The sequence below is a fragment of the Heloderma suspectum genome, chromosome 3 (genome assembly GCF_057233095.1).
Source record: "Heloderma suspectum isolate Gila_16-S chromosome 3, 16-S_ref, whole genome shotgun sequence".
NCBI classification, from domain to species: Eukaryota; Metazoa; Chordata; class Lepidosauria; order Squamata; family Helodermatidae; genus Heloderma; species Heloderma suspectum.
The window spans coordinates 50,877,728-50,896,343 of NC_139460.1; the positions used below are offsets into that span (position 1 = coordinate 50,877,728).

At 41.3% G+C, this 18,616-nt stretch overlaps 1 protein-coding gene across 2 annotated transcripts in view; it reads left to right on the forward strand.

Annotated features, from left to right (window-relative positions):
* LNP1 (leukemia NUP98 fusion partner 1) overlaps positions 1-6,448 on the forward strand; it is a 28,865-nt gene extending 22,417 nt beyond the window's left edge. Inside the window, exon 4 of one of the 2 annotated variants that reach the window (XM_084843271.1) lies at positions 4,291-6,448. In XM_084843271.1, coding sequence (XP_084699397.1) covers positions 4,291-4,449 — 159 coding nt within the window. In that variant the 3' untranslated portion in view covers positions 4,450-6,448. The remainder of the gene's footprint in view (positions 1-4,290) is intronic. The other variant, XM_084843273.1, reaches the window with a different exon arrangement.
* The last annotated feature ends 12,168 nt before the right edge of the window (positions 6,449-18,616 follow it).

Sequence of the window (18,616 nt, forward strand, 5' to 3'; positions counted from 1 at the left end):
AAACAACCCAGGGTTAACTCACTGTTTGATGTTGGGTTAGCTCTGGGTAGTTTAAGCCATAAACAACCCAGAGTTTCTGGGTTCGCACGTCATGAAACAATCCCAGAAACTAGGCTTTCCTGGCTTGTTAATTAAAAGCAGAAAGGGCTCACACACAACTTGTGTGCTCTGCCTGCCCGAGTCAGTATGGTCCACCATTTTAACATTGGTTGCCACTAAGCAACTCTTGGAAACCCTTGCAGTTGTCTGGGAAAATATTTGCATACATTGAAAATTGGGATTCGAACACACAAGCACACATTAAAGCCAGCACACATCCTGTTTACTGCATGCTCACATACCCTCACAAAGCATTTTAGTGTGTTACCAAGGTTTTAACTATTGAGGTTGATCTGGATCACCCATTATTAGTGCAAACAGCAGATGTGAGAATCACTCACATGTTTGTTTCCCCGCAAATAATACACTCTTTACTGTTCTGAGATGAACTCATGGATGTTACTGCAGGTAAGATCATTGTGTCAGTGACTGGGTTCAGATGACATGCTTAACCGACAACGGGTTAAATAAACATCGTGTCGTATTGGTTATTGTGTCGTCTGTTGAGAATTTTTTATTCCACCATGGTTTATTTGGCTGAAATAACCCACTCTGATAACCCACAGTCTGCAGTAAGGGTTATTTAACCCACTGTGGGTTATCGTGTCATCTGGTGCTCACTGTGGCTTATTCCGGTCGCAAGAGCAGCCAAAACTGTTGTGGCCACTCTGCTCCATGTCTGCAGAGCTTTTTTTCTGAGTTCTGACAAACAGCCGAGGGACAACCAGAGCCAAACAAGCACAGCCTTCCCTGATATCATGCTACAATTACAAAATGACAGCTTTCCCCTAGTAGAATGCCAGCTTCGCGCTATCGCACTACCCCGCTACAGTGAAGTTACAGGCTTCCCAGATCACTACTTTGAAACTGTGCAACTTGGGGAATAGGGGAAAAACTGCTCACTTTTCCATGAAGAAGGACAATTCCACAATTATACACTACAGCATCTGAAGGCTCCCCATGAGGGCACCCCACCTGTGCAATTTCACCACATTCCAGCTAACTGTCAGGGAGTTATAGTTCCCACCCCCTTTTTCCCTCTCTGGTCACTTTTCCCCGAAGAAGCAAAATGGCTATGGGGGGTGGGGGAATGCACAATTGTGCAAATTCCCTAACAGAAGCGGCTCTGCCAGCAATGTCAGGAGGGGGGGATGCACAATTCCACTGATTTTGAGATAATAAAGGATTTATGCCAGCAATGGGTATGGGGGGGCTTTTGTGTAATTTCACTTTAGAGGTAAAGTGCTATAGTGAACAAAAGCCAGCAATGTTGGGGGGTGGGGGGGAGAATGTGCAACTCTACTTCATTGTTGTAGATTTTGGACAATAAAGGTATTTATGCCAGCAGTAGTTATGGGGGAAATGCGCAATTAAGGGTTTTGTCCTGATCCTGCAAACCCTCAAGGGTTTATTTGTGCCAACCCCTTTTTGTTGCACCTGGTATTTTCCTTCCTCTGGGGTAATTGTACAGGGTTTTGATGGTGGATCGGGTGTTTCCTGACTAGGAGAGGCTGTGTGTTAAACCTCCAAGGTTTTATAGCCGCCACCCCCTTTTTGGTACACATGAGATTTCCTCTCCTTTCTGAATAATTGTGCAGGGTTTTGATGGTGTGCCGGTTGCCTCCCAACTAGGGGAAGCTGTGTATAAAGTTTGGTTCTGATCCTGCAAACTTCCAGCACTTTAGAGCCACCACCCACTTGCTGGGGTGATACTGGAAGCGCTAAATCAAGCCCCTGTGCTTCACCCTGCACCTCTCCCCTGTCATTGGGATATTGTGGAAGGTTCAAACAGACTGCTGCAATGTTGTCAATGGGTGAAACAGCGCCACTGCTTCGGCGGGAGGACTGTAGCGGGACAGGTGGGGGGATGACTCAGATTATGCACAGTAGTTTAATAACTTACTCACAGTAGCTTATTAGCCCGGTCATGTTGTGGACTATTTAAAAATAAGCTATTGTGAGCAGCTTATTAAGCCACCATGGCTTAAAGTGACATCCAGATGTGGCCAGAGACTCATATTGTTAAGTCATCCCCATTTCTCTGGTAAGAAATCTAGAGGTAGCATTATATCATACAGTTTAAGTTCCTTTTCATGAGAAAGCATTGCGTATATTGCTTTGTTATATTTATTTATTTTTAAAAATATACAACCAGAGCATATTGGAAGCAATAGTTTGTGCATCAGATTCACAAAGCATCAGTATGGATTCCTTGCCCTCCCTCCCTTAGCAGTTTTCAGGCGGCTAAACTTCTATAATTTATAATTATATATTGTAATTTCTTATCCCTCTTTGGCTTTAAATTCAAACTTGCTACCCACTGTTTCTCCGCTCCTCCCACTAACTCCTGATCAGTGTCACATTTCAAAGGCAGGTGAGAGAGATTTTCAGGCCTTTAAGGAACAAGTCCCCAGTCAGTTGCCAGGGTGGGGTGTTGGGTCAAGTCCCAGACTACCTTTCAGTTGTTGGGTAAAACCGTAATGGTAGGCCCATTTATGCTTATCCAGATGGCACAACGCCATGTTATTTTACTTGCTGGGAAGCAAGCAATGGCTTAAAACACTTCTCACATTTGCTATACAGAATGAGTTAATACATGAACTAGCTTTTATTTTAAAAACCCACAAACACAGCTAAGGACGTTTAAATAATAGATGAGCATTTATTTTGCTAGACGGCACAAAAACATTTTTAAATTAGAGATGCAACTCTGAAGTTTATGGCATTGGGTGTTTTCCCCATAACTCTTCTCTTAGCAGAAAGTTCAGCATAACCCTTCCCTGTTGTACATATGGAGCTAAGAAAGCAGGATAATTGGCCCAGATAAAGAGATCTTCATTATTAAGTTTGGCTTAGAACACAAAGCTATATATGCCACAGCTTACATCACTTCGTTATAAGCGTGCACGCGCGCACACACACACACACACACACACACACAGATGATTAACATTAGTTTGGTAGATTACTTCAGCAAATACCTTACTTTAAACAAAAGGTTAATTGGATATGGTGGTATGCGGTACTTTTCAAGGCTGACATACTTCAGAGAGATATAATGTCTATATTTTCATTTAAAAAGTTGTCCTTGCTTTTTCTTTAGCTTTACAAAATTATGTCTGTAAATACCACTAAAAACACCTGGAAACTATGTGGAGTTTTCTCAAATGTGGTATGTTCTTCAGTCTGTAATATACCTTAGAGAACTGCAACAAAAATGTATAGGCTATTCTTATTCTTAAATTTGATGTTCCAAATATTTATATTCTATCCACTTACTGTCCTGAAATATGAAAAATAAAAAAGGGGAAGAGGACTCTATTTCTGCTTCCCTAGCCTCCCTCCCATAATTTGCATCTCAGATAGTTAGTAAACTTCACTACTGGTGCTTGGTGAGATGCTTGGAACCAAGACAAAATAATCAAGATGTTTGCTGGCTTCAAATCAGTCTGCTTTGAATGAGAAAATAGCAAGATGGGCTGAAATATCATTTTTTCCTCCCTCAGAGCCCTTCATGTTGGCATTCATCCCCCTTAGATGTCGAGAAAGTAATGGCTATAAGAAAGCCCAAATTTTGGTTGACTGATGAATATTACTGATTACAGTGGCCTGGTTCGCATGCAACAACATCCCTGGTTTTTTAAAAAAATCCCTGGGTTGTTTGTGACAAGCCAGTGTGCTAGTTCATGTGGCTCGATTGCTCCCACTGGTAGCAGGAGTGGCTAAGCAACCAAAGGATGCTCCATCTCTAAGTTGTTTAATGTGATGTCCCCAGCTGGAACTCTGGCTTATCTCTCCCCACGACAAGCCAGAGTTGGAACCCATGGTTAAGCCCTGGGTTCCAACTCTGACTTGTCAGCAGAAACACAAGCCAGAGTTCCGGATTCAGACGGCATGCTAATCAACTCTGGGACGAAGCATCCCTGGGTTGTTTAGCCACTGGCAGGAGGGGCCAACCAGATGCTCAAGCCACATTGACTACTACACTGGCTCATTCACAACATCTCTGTGGGTGTTTTTTAATTAAAAAAACATTGGTTATCATTGTGTCTGGACCAGGCCAGTAAGACTGCTACGGTAGCAGTAGGTAACCTGCATTATTACTTTTTTCTTTTCCTGAGATAAATTATGACCTTGTTATTATGGATAAATGGGTCTTAATTTTATTTTTCAGTATGATTTTTCTTTCAGGACCCTGAAGGGATGAAAGAGAGGAGAGAGAGCGAGAAACTGCGTATTCCCAAGAGCAGGTCTCATAAGAAAACAGGAGAAAAGAAAGAACCAAAGACAGAGCAAGAGGAAGAGGAAGAAGAACACTGCATGGAGCTTCCAGCTAGAAAGGATAGTTAATAATTCCCATGACATACAGGCATAAAGAGGAAATGTGTTTGTATAAATTATTATAGACTGACTTTTTTATTCAAACAGGAAGAGTATAAAATGTATTCTGACACTTAGTTTTTATTCCCTAAAATTTGCAGTTCTTAGTTAAAGACCAGACCATTAATGTTACAACTGAAATAATTTGTATTGCTTTGGAACTGTTAGGTTGGCCTGCTAACCTTTTCTTCATTAAATCTAAAGAATTATTTTTGATATAAATTAATTAAGTCAGATGTAACTATAAAGAAATTTATGTTCATTTACAAAGGAAAATATAAATAGAAGACTCCATGGTTGTGCAAAGCCACATGAAAATAGCTTTTGTTAAAACTAGAAGCTAAGCTAAGACTCAGTGGTGGGCTCATGAAAGAAAGAAAAACAATCATCCATAAATGCCAACAACCTGCACAGTACCAAGTGATCTGTAGTAGAACTTTTATAACAAATTGGGTGTTATTCTGGATATTCTATGTTAACCCATGGTTCTTTTTTCTGCCTGTGAAAATAGCACACACATTTTAAATACTATCCTAGAACATCTGTATAAATGAAAAAAAATATCCTGCTTACAAAACGGAACCACAAGCTCACTGAACCCATCTAAAACAACCTCTTCTCAGGGCAGACCTAAGACATTTTGCTGTCAAAGGCGAAAGACAAGATGTCCTCCAACACCTCACTGCCACTCCTCACCTCCTGGCATCTGCTGCCTAAGGCGGCTGCCTCACTCTGCCTAATGATAGGGCCAGCTCTGCCTCTTCTTGTATCCTTGCCACTTGGTGTGCTCCCATTATTTCATTCACATCACTTTGCCACATATTTTTTGTTGTGCCTCCCTCTCTAACTCCTCACTTGGCACTAGTAAATGTTTCCACTACTACTTTTCCATCTTACTTATCACAATGCCATATCCCTTTCCAATATTCATTGCCACCTTGTCGTTTCCAGAATGTGTATGTCTTCTCAGCTCTAAACTACATGTGATGGTGGTGGTAGATCTGCATCTTTCAATGTGTCTGTCTGCAGCTTTATCTCCTACAACCCCTCCCCACTAGGTGTCCAGTATCAGAGCCCTGATGGGGGGAAAGCACCTGGAAGGTGGACTGTAGGGCTAAGAGAGACAAGTGGAGGGAGGATTAAGTCTGCAATCTTAAACATGCTTAATATTGGGTAAGCCCTACCTGGCACAGTGGAACTTAATTTGAGTAAATATACATAGGTTCATGCCAACAGTAAATATGCATAGGATTATGCAGATAGTGACTCTGTCCTTGCTCCCCTTTGGCCTTTAATTTGTGCATGGGGCAGTCCAGCATTTAAAGATGTAAATCTGCCACTGACAAGTGTAGTTTGGGCCTCAATAATCCCTAATTGATCTCTGTTCCCACTCCACTGGCATATTATAGCCCAAAGATATTTCCCATAAGCCCATGTTTCCCATAATCCCCAATGGCCAGGAGAAATCCATAGCAGTAGTCCTTCAGTGCAACAAAAATAGTGAGGTTCACATGTAGGGAAGAAACTATTTACTAAGTTCTTCCCTGATCTCCGTATTAGTTATGCTTCTATATGCTGTGATAAAAATCACACCAAATAGGTTCTAGACAGGAATTGGCTAATAATATTAGAGAAGAAGGAACATAGATAATGTTAGGAAAGAGAATCTAGGTTGTTGGGAGTCCCAATTGTGATTCTCCATTATCCCAGTCTCATTTTTTTTAACTCTTATTTGATCTTAAAGTAGGGGCTTAGCATGGGTTATTTGTCTTTCAAAAGTTGATGCTTTGCAAGTTCATTATTAACATAAGCACATTATTTTGGTTTTTGAAGTGTGATAAAAGTTATAAAATTTGTTAGCAGCTGTGTAAAATATTTTCCATTTGTATAATATACTGCAATTTTAATGATAACCAAATTGAAAGTGAAATATGCCATGTCCAGTTTGAAAATGAATTATGTTGTATCAAATATGCTGTGTTGTGGTGATTCTTTCAACAAAAGTTAAAATTTTCAAAAGTACGAGTGAAATCCTTAGTAGGTTTACTCAGAAGTAAGCCCTTCTGTGTTCAGCAGGACTTACTCCAAGCTAAATGTCTATAAGATTGCAGCCTGAGGCAACTCAGTGGAACTTACGTCTGAGTAGACATGGGAAGAGCAATCCAAAGTGGGCCCTGGAAGGAGCAGAGCAGTGGGCTTGCCACCACTGCAAGCTTGTGCCAGCCAGGGCAGAAGGTGAGGGGAGCAGTGGATTTTTAAATTTTTTCCCTATACCAGCTCCAGGTTTGTGTAGGTGATGGGCCTGAATTGGGCCTATCCTAGAGAACAGAGCAGCTTTGGATGCAGCAGAGTCAAACCCAGCTTCTCCCCACCCATGAAATATCTCATTTTGGGGTTTTGCACCAACTGTTGCTGGCCAGAGAACTACCAGAAGTAATTTACTGCCTGCCCAGGCACAGTAGAGGTACCAACATCAATGTGCCATCCTAACCTCCATCTTCTACCCTAGGGGTGGGCAGACTTCAGGCATGTCACATCTACTTTGTTTTTTACTAGAACTCCTAATCTACCAACCACAGCCAGATGCGAAAGACATAGGATGAAAGGACAGGGTGTTTCTGAGCACATTCTGAGTCTAGGAATTTGTCTTCAGTACCAAAACTTAAGTAAGTCCCTTCACACACAGGCTCCAACCTAGCTATCCCAAACTCTCTTCACTTCAGCAGCCTAATTTAGAAGGAAAAAGTCATTTTGTTGTTGTTACTGTTAAACAATTCGAAGTCAGAGACCATTGCTAGTGTACTGTAAATCACCCAGAGATCTACCAGTAGATTCTGGTCAATCTTCTGCCCTCCCCTGCTCTACCCTAAGCTTTATCTCAGGCATAATATCCTTAGATAAATTCATTCTTCTATGAACTCTGAGAAAACCACAGGGATACAACAAGAAACACTTGTTAAAACCAGTGATCCTAACAGCAGATGCAATCTTAAAATGCTGGGGCACAATTCAGACCAATTTAAGGGCAAGTCCCTTTGATTTCAGTGGGAGGTTTCCCTGCACAATCCTTTCATGATTTATAAACTTCTTCATCTGACCTTCAGACACGATACAAAGTGTAGCAGGATATTTTAAGTAATATTGTAAGTTCATTTGTTTTGCCATGTTTTTTGTTTTGATAAATTGCCTTCTTTATTCGCCACCTCTTTGATGTAATCTGGAAATAACATAACTTTATCTTGTTTCCAGGAAAGGCTTCCACCCTCTCTTGCCAAACGCAGGATATAATTCTTTGTAGAGACTTTTGCAAATTGGACTGTGATTGTATAGTCAGTCCCTTTCGCATTTGGCACACGAAATGCCTGCTCAATATCAAGTAAATAATCAGATGGGATAAGGAGTATCTCATGAAAAAGTTTATCCACAAAAATAGGCAATTTTACATCATTAGACAGATTTTTAATCCCAATTATATGTACATTGGATCTTCTCGTGAAGGCCTCCAGTTGAGAAATTCTGTCAGAGGTATTTTTTAAAACAAATTTGTTAGAAGTTTCATTCCCTGCTACTCGGTCTTCTAGCTCGTAATTCTCGTCTCCATTTTTTGCCATGATGCATTAATTAAATCGACAGCTCCTTGCAAGGCGGTGATAGAATTTTGGATTAAATCCAACCTTTTGACTTGCTCCGTAAATTGTGAAGATAAAGTCTTTATCAGAGTAACTAATTCCCCTATAACTTCTGTTTTCGAAACTTTTGACACAGGAGGTATGGGGGGAGTTGGCGGTGAAGCCATCCCCTTCTCGGTGCATTCATGTTTCTCTCAAACAGATCTTATAGGTCCTCAGATGTTCTCAGATGTTGTTAATATTTCTTAAATCATCCCACAGGACTTGTTGATATTTCTTGAAACATATATTATTATGGAACACGTCAGCCCTGTTTTCTCCTATGAAATAGGAGTCTTATCACAGCTTTTTGCGTTGTTAAAGCTCTGGGGAGATAATCCTGGAATCCAGCCCCACACCACCACTATCTCAAGGGCAGCACTTTTCTCCAAGATGTTGTCCAGATGCTGCCTTACCCCCCTTTAATTCCAGAGGGGAGATGAAAAGGTTTTTCAACCTTTTAAAAAGCTGTTTGAGAAAGCTTCCACAGGAGAACCCATGGGAAGCTGCCAGAGTGACATCAGTTCCAACCGGAAGTCTCCAGGTGAATTACTTAAGAATCCTAGACAGGGTTTATTGGAGGTTACTTTCCAAGATTATCTCTTTTGTAGGACCATTATGTAAGATCCTGCCAGCTTTCTGCATCCAAAGCATATGCTCTACCATTGAGCTACCGCCCCAACCAGCATCTTGAATTGGGGTTGGAGACAATGGAACTCAGTGGAGCTGTTCTCCCTGAGATATTAGCTTCCTGTGCTGAGGGATATTTTCCTCCATGAGGAAGCATTCTGCATGCCTTGCAGTTTGAAGTGGTACAATTTAGACACTGGCTTAGCACCTCATCTGCTGTGTGTGAGAGCTAAACCTCTCTGTGTTAGAAAAAAGCAGTTTATCCAGTAGCTGTGTGGCACACAGACTAGGGGATACAATTTGACAGGCCGACTCTACACATGACCTTTTGTGGAGACTATCTTTAAATATCTTCCTGGCTGGCTAGTTCCGTGTGTGACCTGACATCCACTTAGGTGTCCATATATCTTGCAGAGAAGGGTGTCACTTTCTATTTAAAAAACGGGAACGTCACATTAGCAGTCACTGGATTGGGGCAAGAAAATATATTAGTAGGGAAGCAACAGTATGCTGATGTTTTCTTTGTCAAGTATTGTATACATTGTAGCAAATCCTTTAAGAGGACAGACACGTCATCTGCTCTCAGCTGTTTTTTAAATGAAGTAACAATATTTGTCTTTCCAAGCTTATTTTAAATTGTTAGTACATCTACAGAAACAACTTGTTCCATTTAGTAACCATTTTAAAGAAAGATGGCTCCCCCCCCCCTTACCTACCTGAGGCCCTAGTTTGGGAATCTGCTGCTTAGTAGTTTTCTCCATTGTTTGTAAGAGAGGAGTGCATTGGCGTTTTGACTTGCCAGTCATGCAGTTCAGTAAGATTCAGATTTTACTCCACCATCATTTGCAGATAATCTTCATTGCTCTTTGTTCATTGTTCATGGTGTCCTTCCTCTTAAGGACTAATAAGAACAGCCAGGTTGGTTCTTAGTTTGAACAAAATAGAAAACTGACAAAGCGCTTACTTTCAGAATGAAAGTAAATATCTGCTGAAGAAGCGCTTACTTTCTGAAAATATTAAAATAAGCACCCCCATTTATTTAAGAATTTATTTAAGACCTTGACAGTAAATATGTCATGCTTTCTAAAGTAACAACTGTTGCTTACAATAAATAATTTAAACATAACAACAGGAGGCAATCATCATGTAATACAATTTCTCTATGTAATAAACATCTCATTCATAGTTCTTAATTATTTGAACATTATCTTTCAAAGATATTTGGTAAAAATTATTTGTTTTCTATCCTGCCCTTCCTCACAAAGAGCCCAGGGTGTCTAACAATGTACATAAAGCACAATACAACACACAGACACCATTAAAATCATAATTCTAAAATCACAAATATATAATAAAATACAATAAAACTGTCAGAAAAATAAGTAGAAAAGCAACTAGAGTGTGTCACTGAAATCAATGGGGCATACTTCTGAGAAGACATGCAAAGGATTGTGCAGGGAAACCTCCCACTGAAATCAAAGGGACTTGCCCTTAAATTGGTCTGAATTGTGCCCCAGCATTTTAAGATTGCATCTGCTGTTAGGATCACTGGTTTTAACAAGTGTTTCTTGTTGTATCCCTGTGGTTTTCTCAGAGTTCATAGAAGAATGAATTTATCTAAGGATATTATGCCTGAGATAAAGCTTAGGGTAGAGCAGGGGAGGGCAGAAGATTGACCAGAATCTACTGGTAGATCTCTGGGTGATTTACAGTACACTAGCAATGGTCTCTGACTCCGAATTGTTTAACAATAACTACAACAAAATGACTTTTTCCTTCTAAATTAGGCTGCTGAAGTGAAGAGAGTTTGGGATAGCTAGGTTGGAGCCTGTGTGTGAAGGGACTTACTTAAGTTTTGGTACTGAAGACAAATTCCTAGACTCAGAATGTGCTCAGAAACACCCTGTCCTTTCATCCTATGTCTTTCGCATCTGGCTGTGGTTGGTAGATTAGGAGTTCTAGTAAAAAACAAAGTAGATGTGACATGCCTGAAGTCTGCCCACCCCTAGGGTAGAAGATATGAATGGCCAATGTAAACTGACAACAGTTGATATTTATTCATTCATTTCTTTCTTTCTTTATAGCATTTGTATACCGTTCCATATGTAAAACAGATCCTGAAGCAGTAAACATAAAAACTAAAATAGTAAAAGAATTAAAAAGAATTAAAACTCTCCGTTATTAAAATTGTTCTTTTAAAAACAGAATGCCAATAAAAGCCGTGGCTGGCTAGTTAAGGAACGCTTCCTGGAAAAGAGCTGTTCTCAGGAGGCACCAAAAGCAGCTCAGTGTTGGTGCTTGCCTGACTTCCAGGGGCAGGGAGTTCCAAAGAAAGGGGGTGGCCACACTGAAGGCTGTTCTCCAGGTGGACTCCAGTCGGGCCACAGGTCCATGTGGAACCACCAGGAGCATGCCTGATGATAATGATTCATTTATAAGGTGCCATCAATGCATGTGGTGCTTTACATAGTAATAATAGGGGAAAAAAGTAGGTCTCTGCTCCAAGGAACTTACAATCTAAATGTTGACAGTTGGCTAGGACAACTGAGAAAGAAGAAGGAAGGGAGAAAGAAGAGAGGCAGGGTTAATAGGGGGATGGATATGAGCAAATGGAGTTATATCTAGTTAGGGTTCATTTTAGTCAGAGTGTAGGGGCTGAGGGGTAAACTGAAGGCTTAAGATGACAAAAAAATGCAGTTTTAGTACCTTTTCGTGAAAAGCAGACCCTAATGTGGAAGAGTTTTGTGAGCCACCAAATAGTATCAGAACTAAAAAGACTTTATCCTACTAAGCCTTTATCCTACTACGTATTTCTGGACTATACAACCTTCTGTTATACCAAGGGATTATGAGAGTATTGAGATCTCATGCAGCATGTCCTTGTATGTCAGGAAAAGCAAAGGATTGACCACACAGGATTGTATTCAGTCAGTGGTGGCTTTGTGCTAGCAGAAAGTGCTTCCACTCAGACAAAGCAAGGCACCTGATTTTCATTGATCCTCCTTAACTACTGCAATCATCTCTGCTAAGGTGTAAACATGAACAACAGCACAGAAGATGGATTGAGCTATTGAATAATAAACACACTTTATTCAAGTAGTAGCCATTTAGGCTAAACTAGCTGATAAATTCAGAAATAGAACTGAGGGGCCCTTTTAGGTCTTTGCCACCAGAAAAAAAATCTGCAGGTTATTTTTAAATAATGACTTGTTCTGGGAAATACAGTTGCACTTTAGTACATTTATTGTGTTACTTATATTTTGCATTGAGATTTTTAATTGACTAGATAGATTTAGTGTAGATAATTTATAAGGTCTACCTTTCCTTTCTGTTTTTACTGAGAACCTTATTAAGAGTCCTTATATTAGTATCTACTTGTGTACTCTCTCACTTTACATTCACCTGCAGAATGTATTCAAATAGATCAGATTACCTTATTCTTAAAGCAGTTTTTGTCAGAAGTCTCCTTTCTTTAAAAGTCAGCCTCATTGTTGTTGAAATATTCAACTTCTTGTTGCATATGTGATAAAGATCATAGGAGACCAACATCAGCAGAATTATTAGATCAGCAGTGATGTCATCAGACAATGAACTTGTACTAAAATGGCTTTGGATTCAAAGCATATTCAGTACTAAAATGTCATAGTATCATTAGTCCAGTAGCTTTCTCTTAATGTATATGTTTGTATAGACATACTAGTCTGTGAATACATTGCACAGAGAGCAGGACAAGAGAAGAAGGCATATTGTAACAAACAGTCTGTATTAAAAAAAATGTATACTATACTTGAGGCATTAATCTCAATATATATTGGAGACATACAGGGATAAGGCTAATTTCTGGCATGCAGGCAGGAATATATCAGAGGACTTCAGGCATATTAACATATATGTTAATACACATATATGCAAATATATACAAAGTTGCCTGTTTTCTTTCCCTAGTCCTGTTTTCTTTCCCTAGTTTCCCTGCGTGTGTGTGTATGTGTGTGTAAAGATTCTGAGGTTCTGAGAGAGCTGACTGTTGGTCAGTCAGATAGGGCCTCAGGGACTGAAGAATCTACATCTAGTTAGTGAGATTTTGGAAGCAGGATTTCGAAGGGGTAGAGTAAGTAAGTTAGGACCAAGTATAGATTGATTAATAATATATAACTCTTCTTGTGTTTAATAAATTTCATTTGTTTTTAATACAAAATCCCATGTGTTTGTTTAGCTAATCGTGCTACCATTAGAAAATCTATTTCCTTATTTCTTCTCTGGCTTGAGTAGAGTGAACCAATTAAGCATATTGAGCATCTCTTTAACCCAGATAGTAAAAGGGGCAGAAGTTTTGTGTGTCAGTGAAGACAACTGACCAAAGCGGAGGCAGATGTCCTGAGGAAGTTTTCTTCTCGATTTCATCAGATGGAAGCTAGAAAAAGTATAACCTGGAATAGGAACATCACAGTGTCCTTTTTAGTGGTGTTGCTATCTGCTGGCACATCTGAGATGTAGTGTCAAAGCTGGTCCTATATGCTCTGACAAGGTCATTTTTTGTTTTCCGGACATCCACCTTGAGAGCTCTGAGTTCAGATTTTGCTCGGACAGATTTCTTGTATAGTGGTATAGCTAAGCACCTTTGTGTGCCAAGACATGCACTCTGAACTGGCCACCATATCAATGTGTCTGTGAATATGTGTCAGAATATGTCTCCAGTGCACAGTGGAATGATCTCAATTGCTGAGGGACAGCCAAAGCTTTCACATAGTTCTAAACTGAATATTTTAATGAATGAGAGTGTGATTTCCCTGGTGCTGCAATGGCATATGGGCTATGCTTGGGGAGCACATAGAGAATGTGAATGATCAGGGAAATATAAGCTTTTCTAGATGAGGCTTTTGTTGTGTGCTCACCATTCCACATTTGTGGTGGTAAACAGGTGCTTTAGATGACGTCGGCACCCTCCAATGTCTTTCCCATACTTTCCAGTTACTTTTCTTGAGTGGGGAAAATGCAGTATTTTTTGGAATTGTAACTGAAACTGCTACTATCCGCCAGTGTAGTTGCATCATTCTGCTTTGTTCCATAATGCCATAGCACCACCTAGAGAGACCTCCAAGTAATAGTACAGAAAAGCAAAAGGCAATGCAATTTAATATCTGTAGGAATAAGCTTGCAGAGACACCCCCCCCCCCCATGCAGCATCCCTTTTTACAATTACAATCATTAATAGATATTATAAGAGGGACCATTTGGGTGGCCAGGGCAGGTATTGCTATTTGTGGAGGAACTTTGTGTTAAGGAAGTTTGATGGGGGGAGGGATAATGTTGCTATCTGATGGATCCCACCAAGCTCCACCCACCAAAGTAAAGGTTATTTAGCAGAACATACTGAAAGACAGGAAAGGAAAAAACCAGGTGTGTGGAATTCCAATCTTAATCCCACAAAGAATCCAGAAGCAGAAGTAGCAGGTTAAAAAGCTTCACCTAGAAAAGCTGTATTTTAAAATTCTGTATCACAGATGACTTATTCCTTAAAACACTTCAGTCTCCCTTTTAGGGATGCCCTTGATTTTTGTATGTCCCTCCCCTTTATTCATATTATCAAGGTGATGAAAGAGTAGAGTTTCTTCTAACTTTCTCAGGGCAGATTTATGCTGCATGGAGAACCTGTCTGGTTTTGGAGGAATGCAATCTGACTTGAAGAAGGTATCATCATCATCATCATCCCCTCTATTTCTGATTCAGTAGTTTGAGTTCTGGTGCCTAAGTAGTCAAAATGGCAATGGCAGCACCTGCACACACAAGAGGGAGGTATCAACAGACTTGGGGTAAACCCAAGGTTTGCAAAATATAAAACATCTGGGCAGAGGAATATATCTGGGGGAATGGGAACCCCAAACATCCCAATGATCATGAAATGCTGAATGAGAGGCGGAAAATTGAAAACTGGGTGAGAATGAGAATCATAGAATCATAGAATACTAGGGTTGGAAGGGGCCTCCAAGGCCATCGAGTCCAACCCCCTGCTCAATGCAGGAATCCAAGTCAGAGCATCCCTGACAAATGGCTGTCCAGCCTCGTCTTGAAGGCCTCCAGTGTGGGAGAGCCCACCACCTCCCCAGGTAATTGGTTCCATTGTTGTATTGCTCTAACAGTCAGGAAGTTTTTCCTGATGTTCAGCCGGAATCTGGCTTCCTGCAACTTGAGCCCATTATTCCATGTCCTGCACTCTGGGATGATCAAGAAGAGATCCTGGCCTTCTTCTCTGTGACAACCTTTCAAGTACTTGAAGAGTGCTATCATATCTCCCCTCAGTCTTCTCTTCTCAAGCCTAAACATGCCCAGTTATTTCAGTCTCTCTTCATAGGGCTTTGTTTCCAGTCCCCTGATCATCTTTGTTGCCCTCCTCTGAACCCTCTCCAGTTTGTCTGCATCCTTCTTCAAGTGTGGTGCCCAGAACTGGACACAGTACTCCAGATGAGGCCTAACCAGTGCTGAGTAGAGGGGAACTAGTACTTCCCAGGATTTGGAAGCTATGCTTCTATGAATGCAGCCCGAAAGAGCATTTGCCTTTTTTGCAGCCATATCACATTGTTGGCTCATATTCAGCTTGTGATCGATAACAGTTCCAAGATCCTTCTCGCTTGTAGTGTGGTTGAGCCACGTATCCCCCATCTTGTAACTGTGCATTTGGTTTCTTTTTCCTAGGTGCAGAACTTGGCATTTATCCCTATTAAATGTCATTCTGTTGTTTTCTGCCCAGCACTCCAGTCTATCTAGATCACTTTGAATTTTGTTTCTGTCTTCCAAAGTATTAGCTATCCCGCCCAATTTGGTGTCATCTGCAAATATGATCAGCATTCCCTGCACCTCCTCTCCAAGTCATTAATAAAAATGTTGAAGAGCACTGGGCCCAGGACTGAGCCCTGCGGTACCCCACTCGTTACCTCTCCCCAGTTTGAGAAGGTCCCATTGATAAGCACTCTTTGAGTCCGATTCTGTAGCCAGCTGTGGATCCACCGGATCATTGTTTCATCTAGCCCACTTTGAGCTAGTTTGCTCATCAGGATATCATGGGGCACTTTTTCGAAAGCTTTGCTGAAGTCGAGGTATATGATGTCTACAGCATTCCCACGGTCTACAAGGGAGGTGACTTGATCAAAAAATGAGATCAGATTTGTCTGGCAGGACTTGTTTTTGACAAATCCATGTTGGCTTCGAGTAATCACGGCATTGTTGTCAAGGTGCTTCCAGATGGATTGCTTTATGATCTGCTCCAGAATTTTCCCAGGGATTGATGTCAGACTGACTGGTCTGTAGTTCCCAGGTTCCTCCTTTTTACCCTTTTTGAAGATAGGGACAACGTTAGCCCTCCTCCAGTCATCTGGCACTTCCCCCGTCCTCCATGATTTCTCAAAGAGAATAGACAGTGGTTCTGAGTGTTCTTCTGCCAGTTCCTTTATTACTCTAGGATGCAGTTCTTCTGGCCCTGGAGATTTGAACTCATTCAAAGTAATTAGGTGTTCCTTGACCATATGCCTATCGATCTCAAGCTGCAATCCTGCCCCTTCAGCCTGCACTTCACCTTTGCCAGGGGGGTCATAGACCCTCTTTGGGGAGAAGACTGAGCCAAAGTAGGAATTGAGCACCTCTGCCTTTTCTTTGTCATCTGTTATCGTTTTGCCATCCTTATTTAATAGCTGAACAACCATTTCTTTCCTCTGCCTTTTACTATGCACGTAGCTGAAGAAAGCCTTTTTGTTGTTTTTAGCATCCTTTGCTAACCTCAGCTCATTCTCAGCTTTAGCCTTTCTGACGCCATCCCTGCAATTCTGTGCTATCTGCCTGTACTCTTCCTTTGTTACTTGGCCTTCTTTCCACTTCCTATATGTGTCCTTTTTTGTTTTCAGGTCATCCCTAAGTTTTTTGTGAAGCCACATTGGCTTCTTCTGTTGTCTTCCACCTTTTCTTCTTGTTGGAATTGCTTGCGATTGAGCCTTGAGAATTTCCTTTTTTAAAAGCTCCCACCCATCTTGGACTCCTTTTCTCGCTAGCATCGCTTGCCATGGGACCTTACTGATCATTGTTCTGAGTTTATGAAAATCAGCTTTCCTAAAATCCAGGGTACGCGTTTGACTACACTCGGCTTTTGCTTCCCTTAGAATCAAGAACTCAAGTACAACATGGTTGCTTTCCCCCAGAGCTCCTGTAACTGCTACTTTATCCACTAAGTCATCTCTGTTGGTTAGGATCAAGTCAAGGATAGCCGATCCTCTAGTTCCTTCCTCTACTTTCTGTAGGAGGAAGTTATCTGCCACACAAGTCAGGAATTTCCTGGAGGGGCCATGTTTTGCAGAATTTGTCTCCCAACAAATATCGGGGAAATTGAAGTCCCCCATTACTACTACATCATGCTTCCTTGAAACATTGGCTATTTGCTTTTCAAAAGTTTCATCCTTGTCTTCTCCTTGATTGGGTGGCCGGTAGTAGACTCCGACCACCTGGTTCCTTTTATTCTTTGCTCCATTTATTTCAACCCAGATGCTCTCGATGGGGCTACCAAGCTCCTCCTCCTGTATTTCTGTGCAGAGATATGTATTTTTCACATACAGTGCAACCCCACCTCCCTTTCTGTTCCTCCTGTTCTTTTTGAACAAGTTACATCCTTCAATTGCTGTATTCCAGTCATGAGAGTCATCCCACCAAGTCTCAGTTATACCTTGTTGTTGTTCAGTCGTTCAGTCGTGTCTGACTCTTCGTGACCCCATGGACCATAACACGCCAGGCCTTCCTGTCCTGTGCTCTCTCCCGGAGCGTGCTCAAGTTCATATTCATCGCATCGGTGATGCTATCTAGCCATCTCATCCTCTGCCGTCCCCTTCTCCTTTTGCCTTCAGTCTTTCCCAGCATCAGGGTCTTTTCCAGAGAGTTTTCTCTTCGCATTAGGTGGCCAAAATATTTGAGCTTCAGCTTCAGTATCTGTCCTTCCAATGAGCACTCAGGGTTGATTTCCTTTAGGATGGACTGATTTGACCTCCTTGCAGTCCAGGGGACTCGTAAGGGTCTTCTCCAGCACCACAGTTCGAAAGCATCCATTCTTCGTCGCTCAGCCTTCCTTAGAGTCCAGCTCTCACAGCCATACATTACTACTGGGAAAACCATAGCTTTGATTAGACAGACCTTTGTCGGCAAGGTGATGTCTCTGCTTCTTACTATGCTGTCTAGGTTGGCCATAGCTTTCCTCCCAAGGAGCAAGCATCTTTTAATTTCATGGCTACAGTCACCGTCTGCGGTGATCTTGGGGCCCAAGAAATTAAAATCTGTCACAGCTTCCATTTCTTCCTCTTCTATATGCCAGGAAGTGATGTGGACAGATGCCATGATCTTCGTTTTTTTAAAGTTGAGTTTCAAACCAGCTTTTGCACTCTCCTCTTTCACCCTCAACAAGAGGCTCTTGAGATCCTCTTCGCTTTCTGCCATTAGGGTGGTATTGTCTGCATATCGGAGGTTGTTGATAATTCCCCCGGCAATCTTAATTCCGACCTGTGATTCAACCAACCCAGCGTTTCTCATGATGTACTCTGCATATGAGTTAAATAAGCAGGGTGACAATATGCAGCCTTGTCGTACTCCTTTCCCAATTTTGAACCAATCGGTTGTTCCATGTCTGGTTCTTACTGTTGCTTCTTGACCCTCATACAGGTTTCTCAGGAGACAGGTAAGGTGGTCTGGTACTCCCATCACTTTAAGAATTTGCCACAGTTTGTTGTGATCCACACAATCAAAGGCTTTAGCGTAGTCAATGAAGCAGAAATAGACGTTTTTCTGGAATTCTCTTGCTTTCTCCATGATCCAGC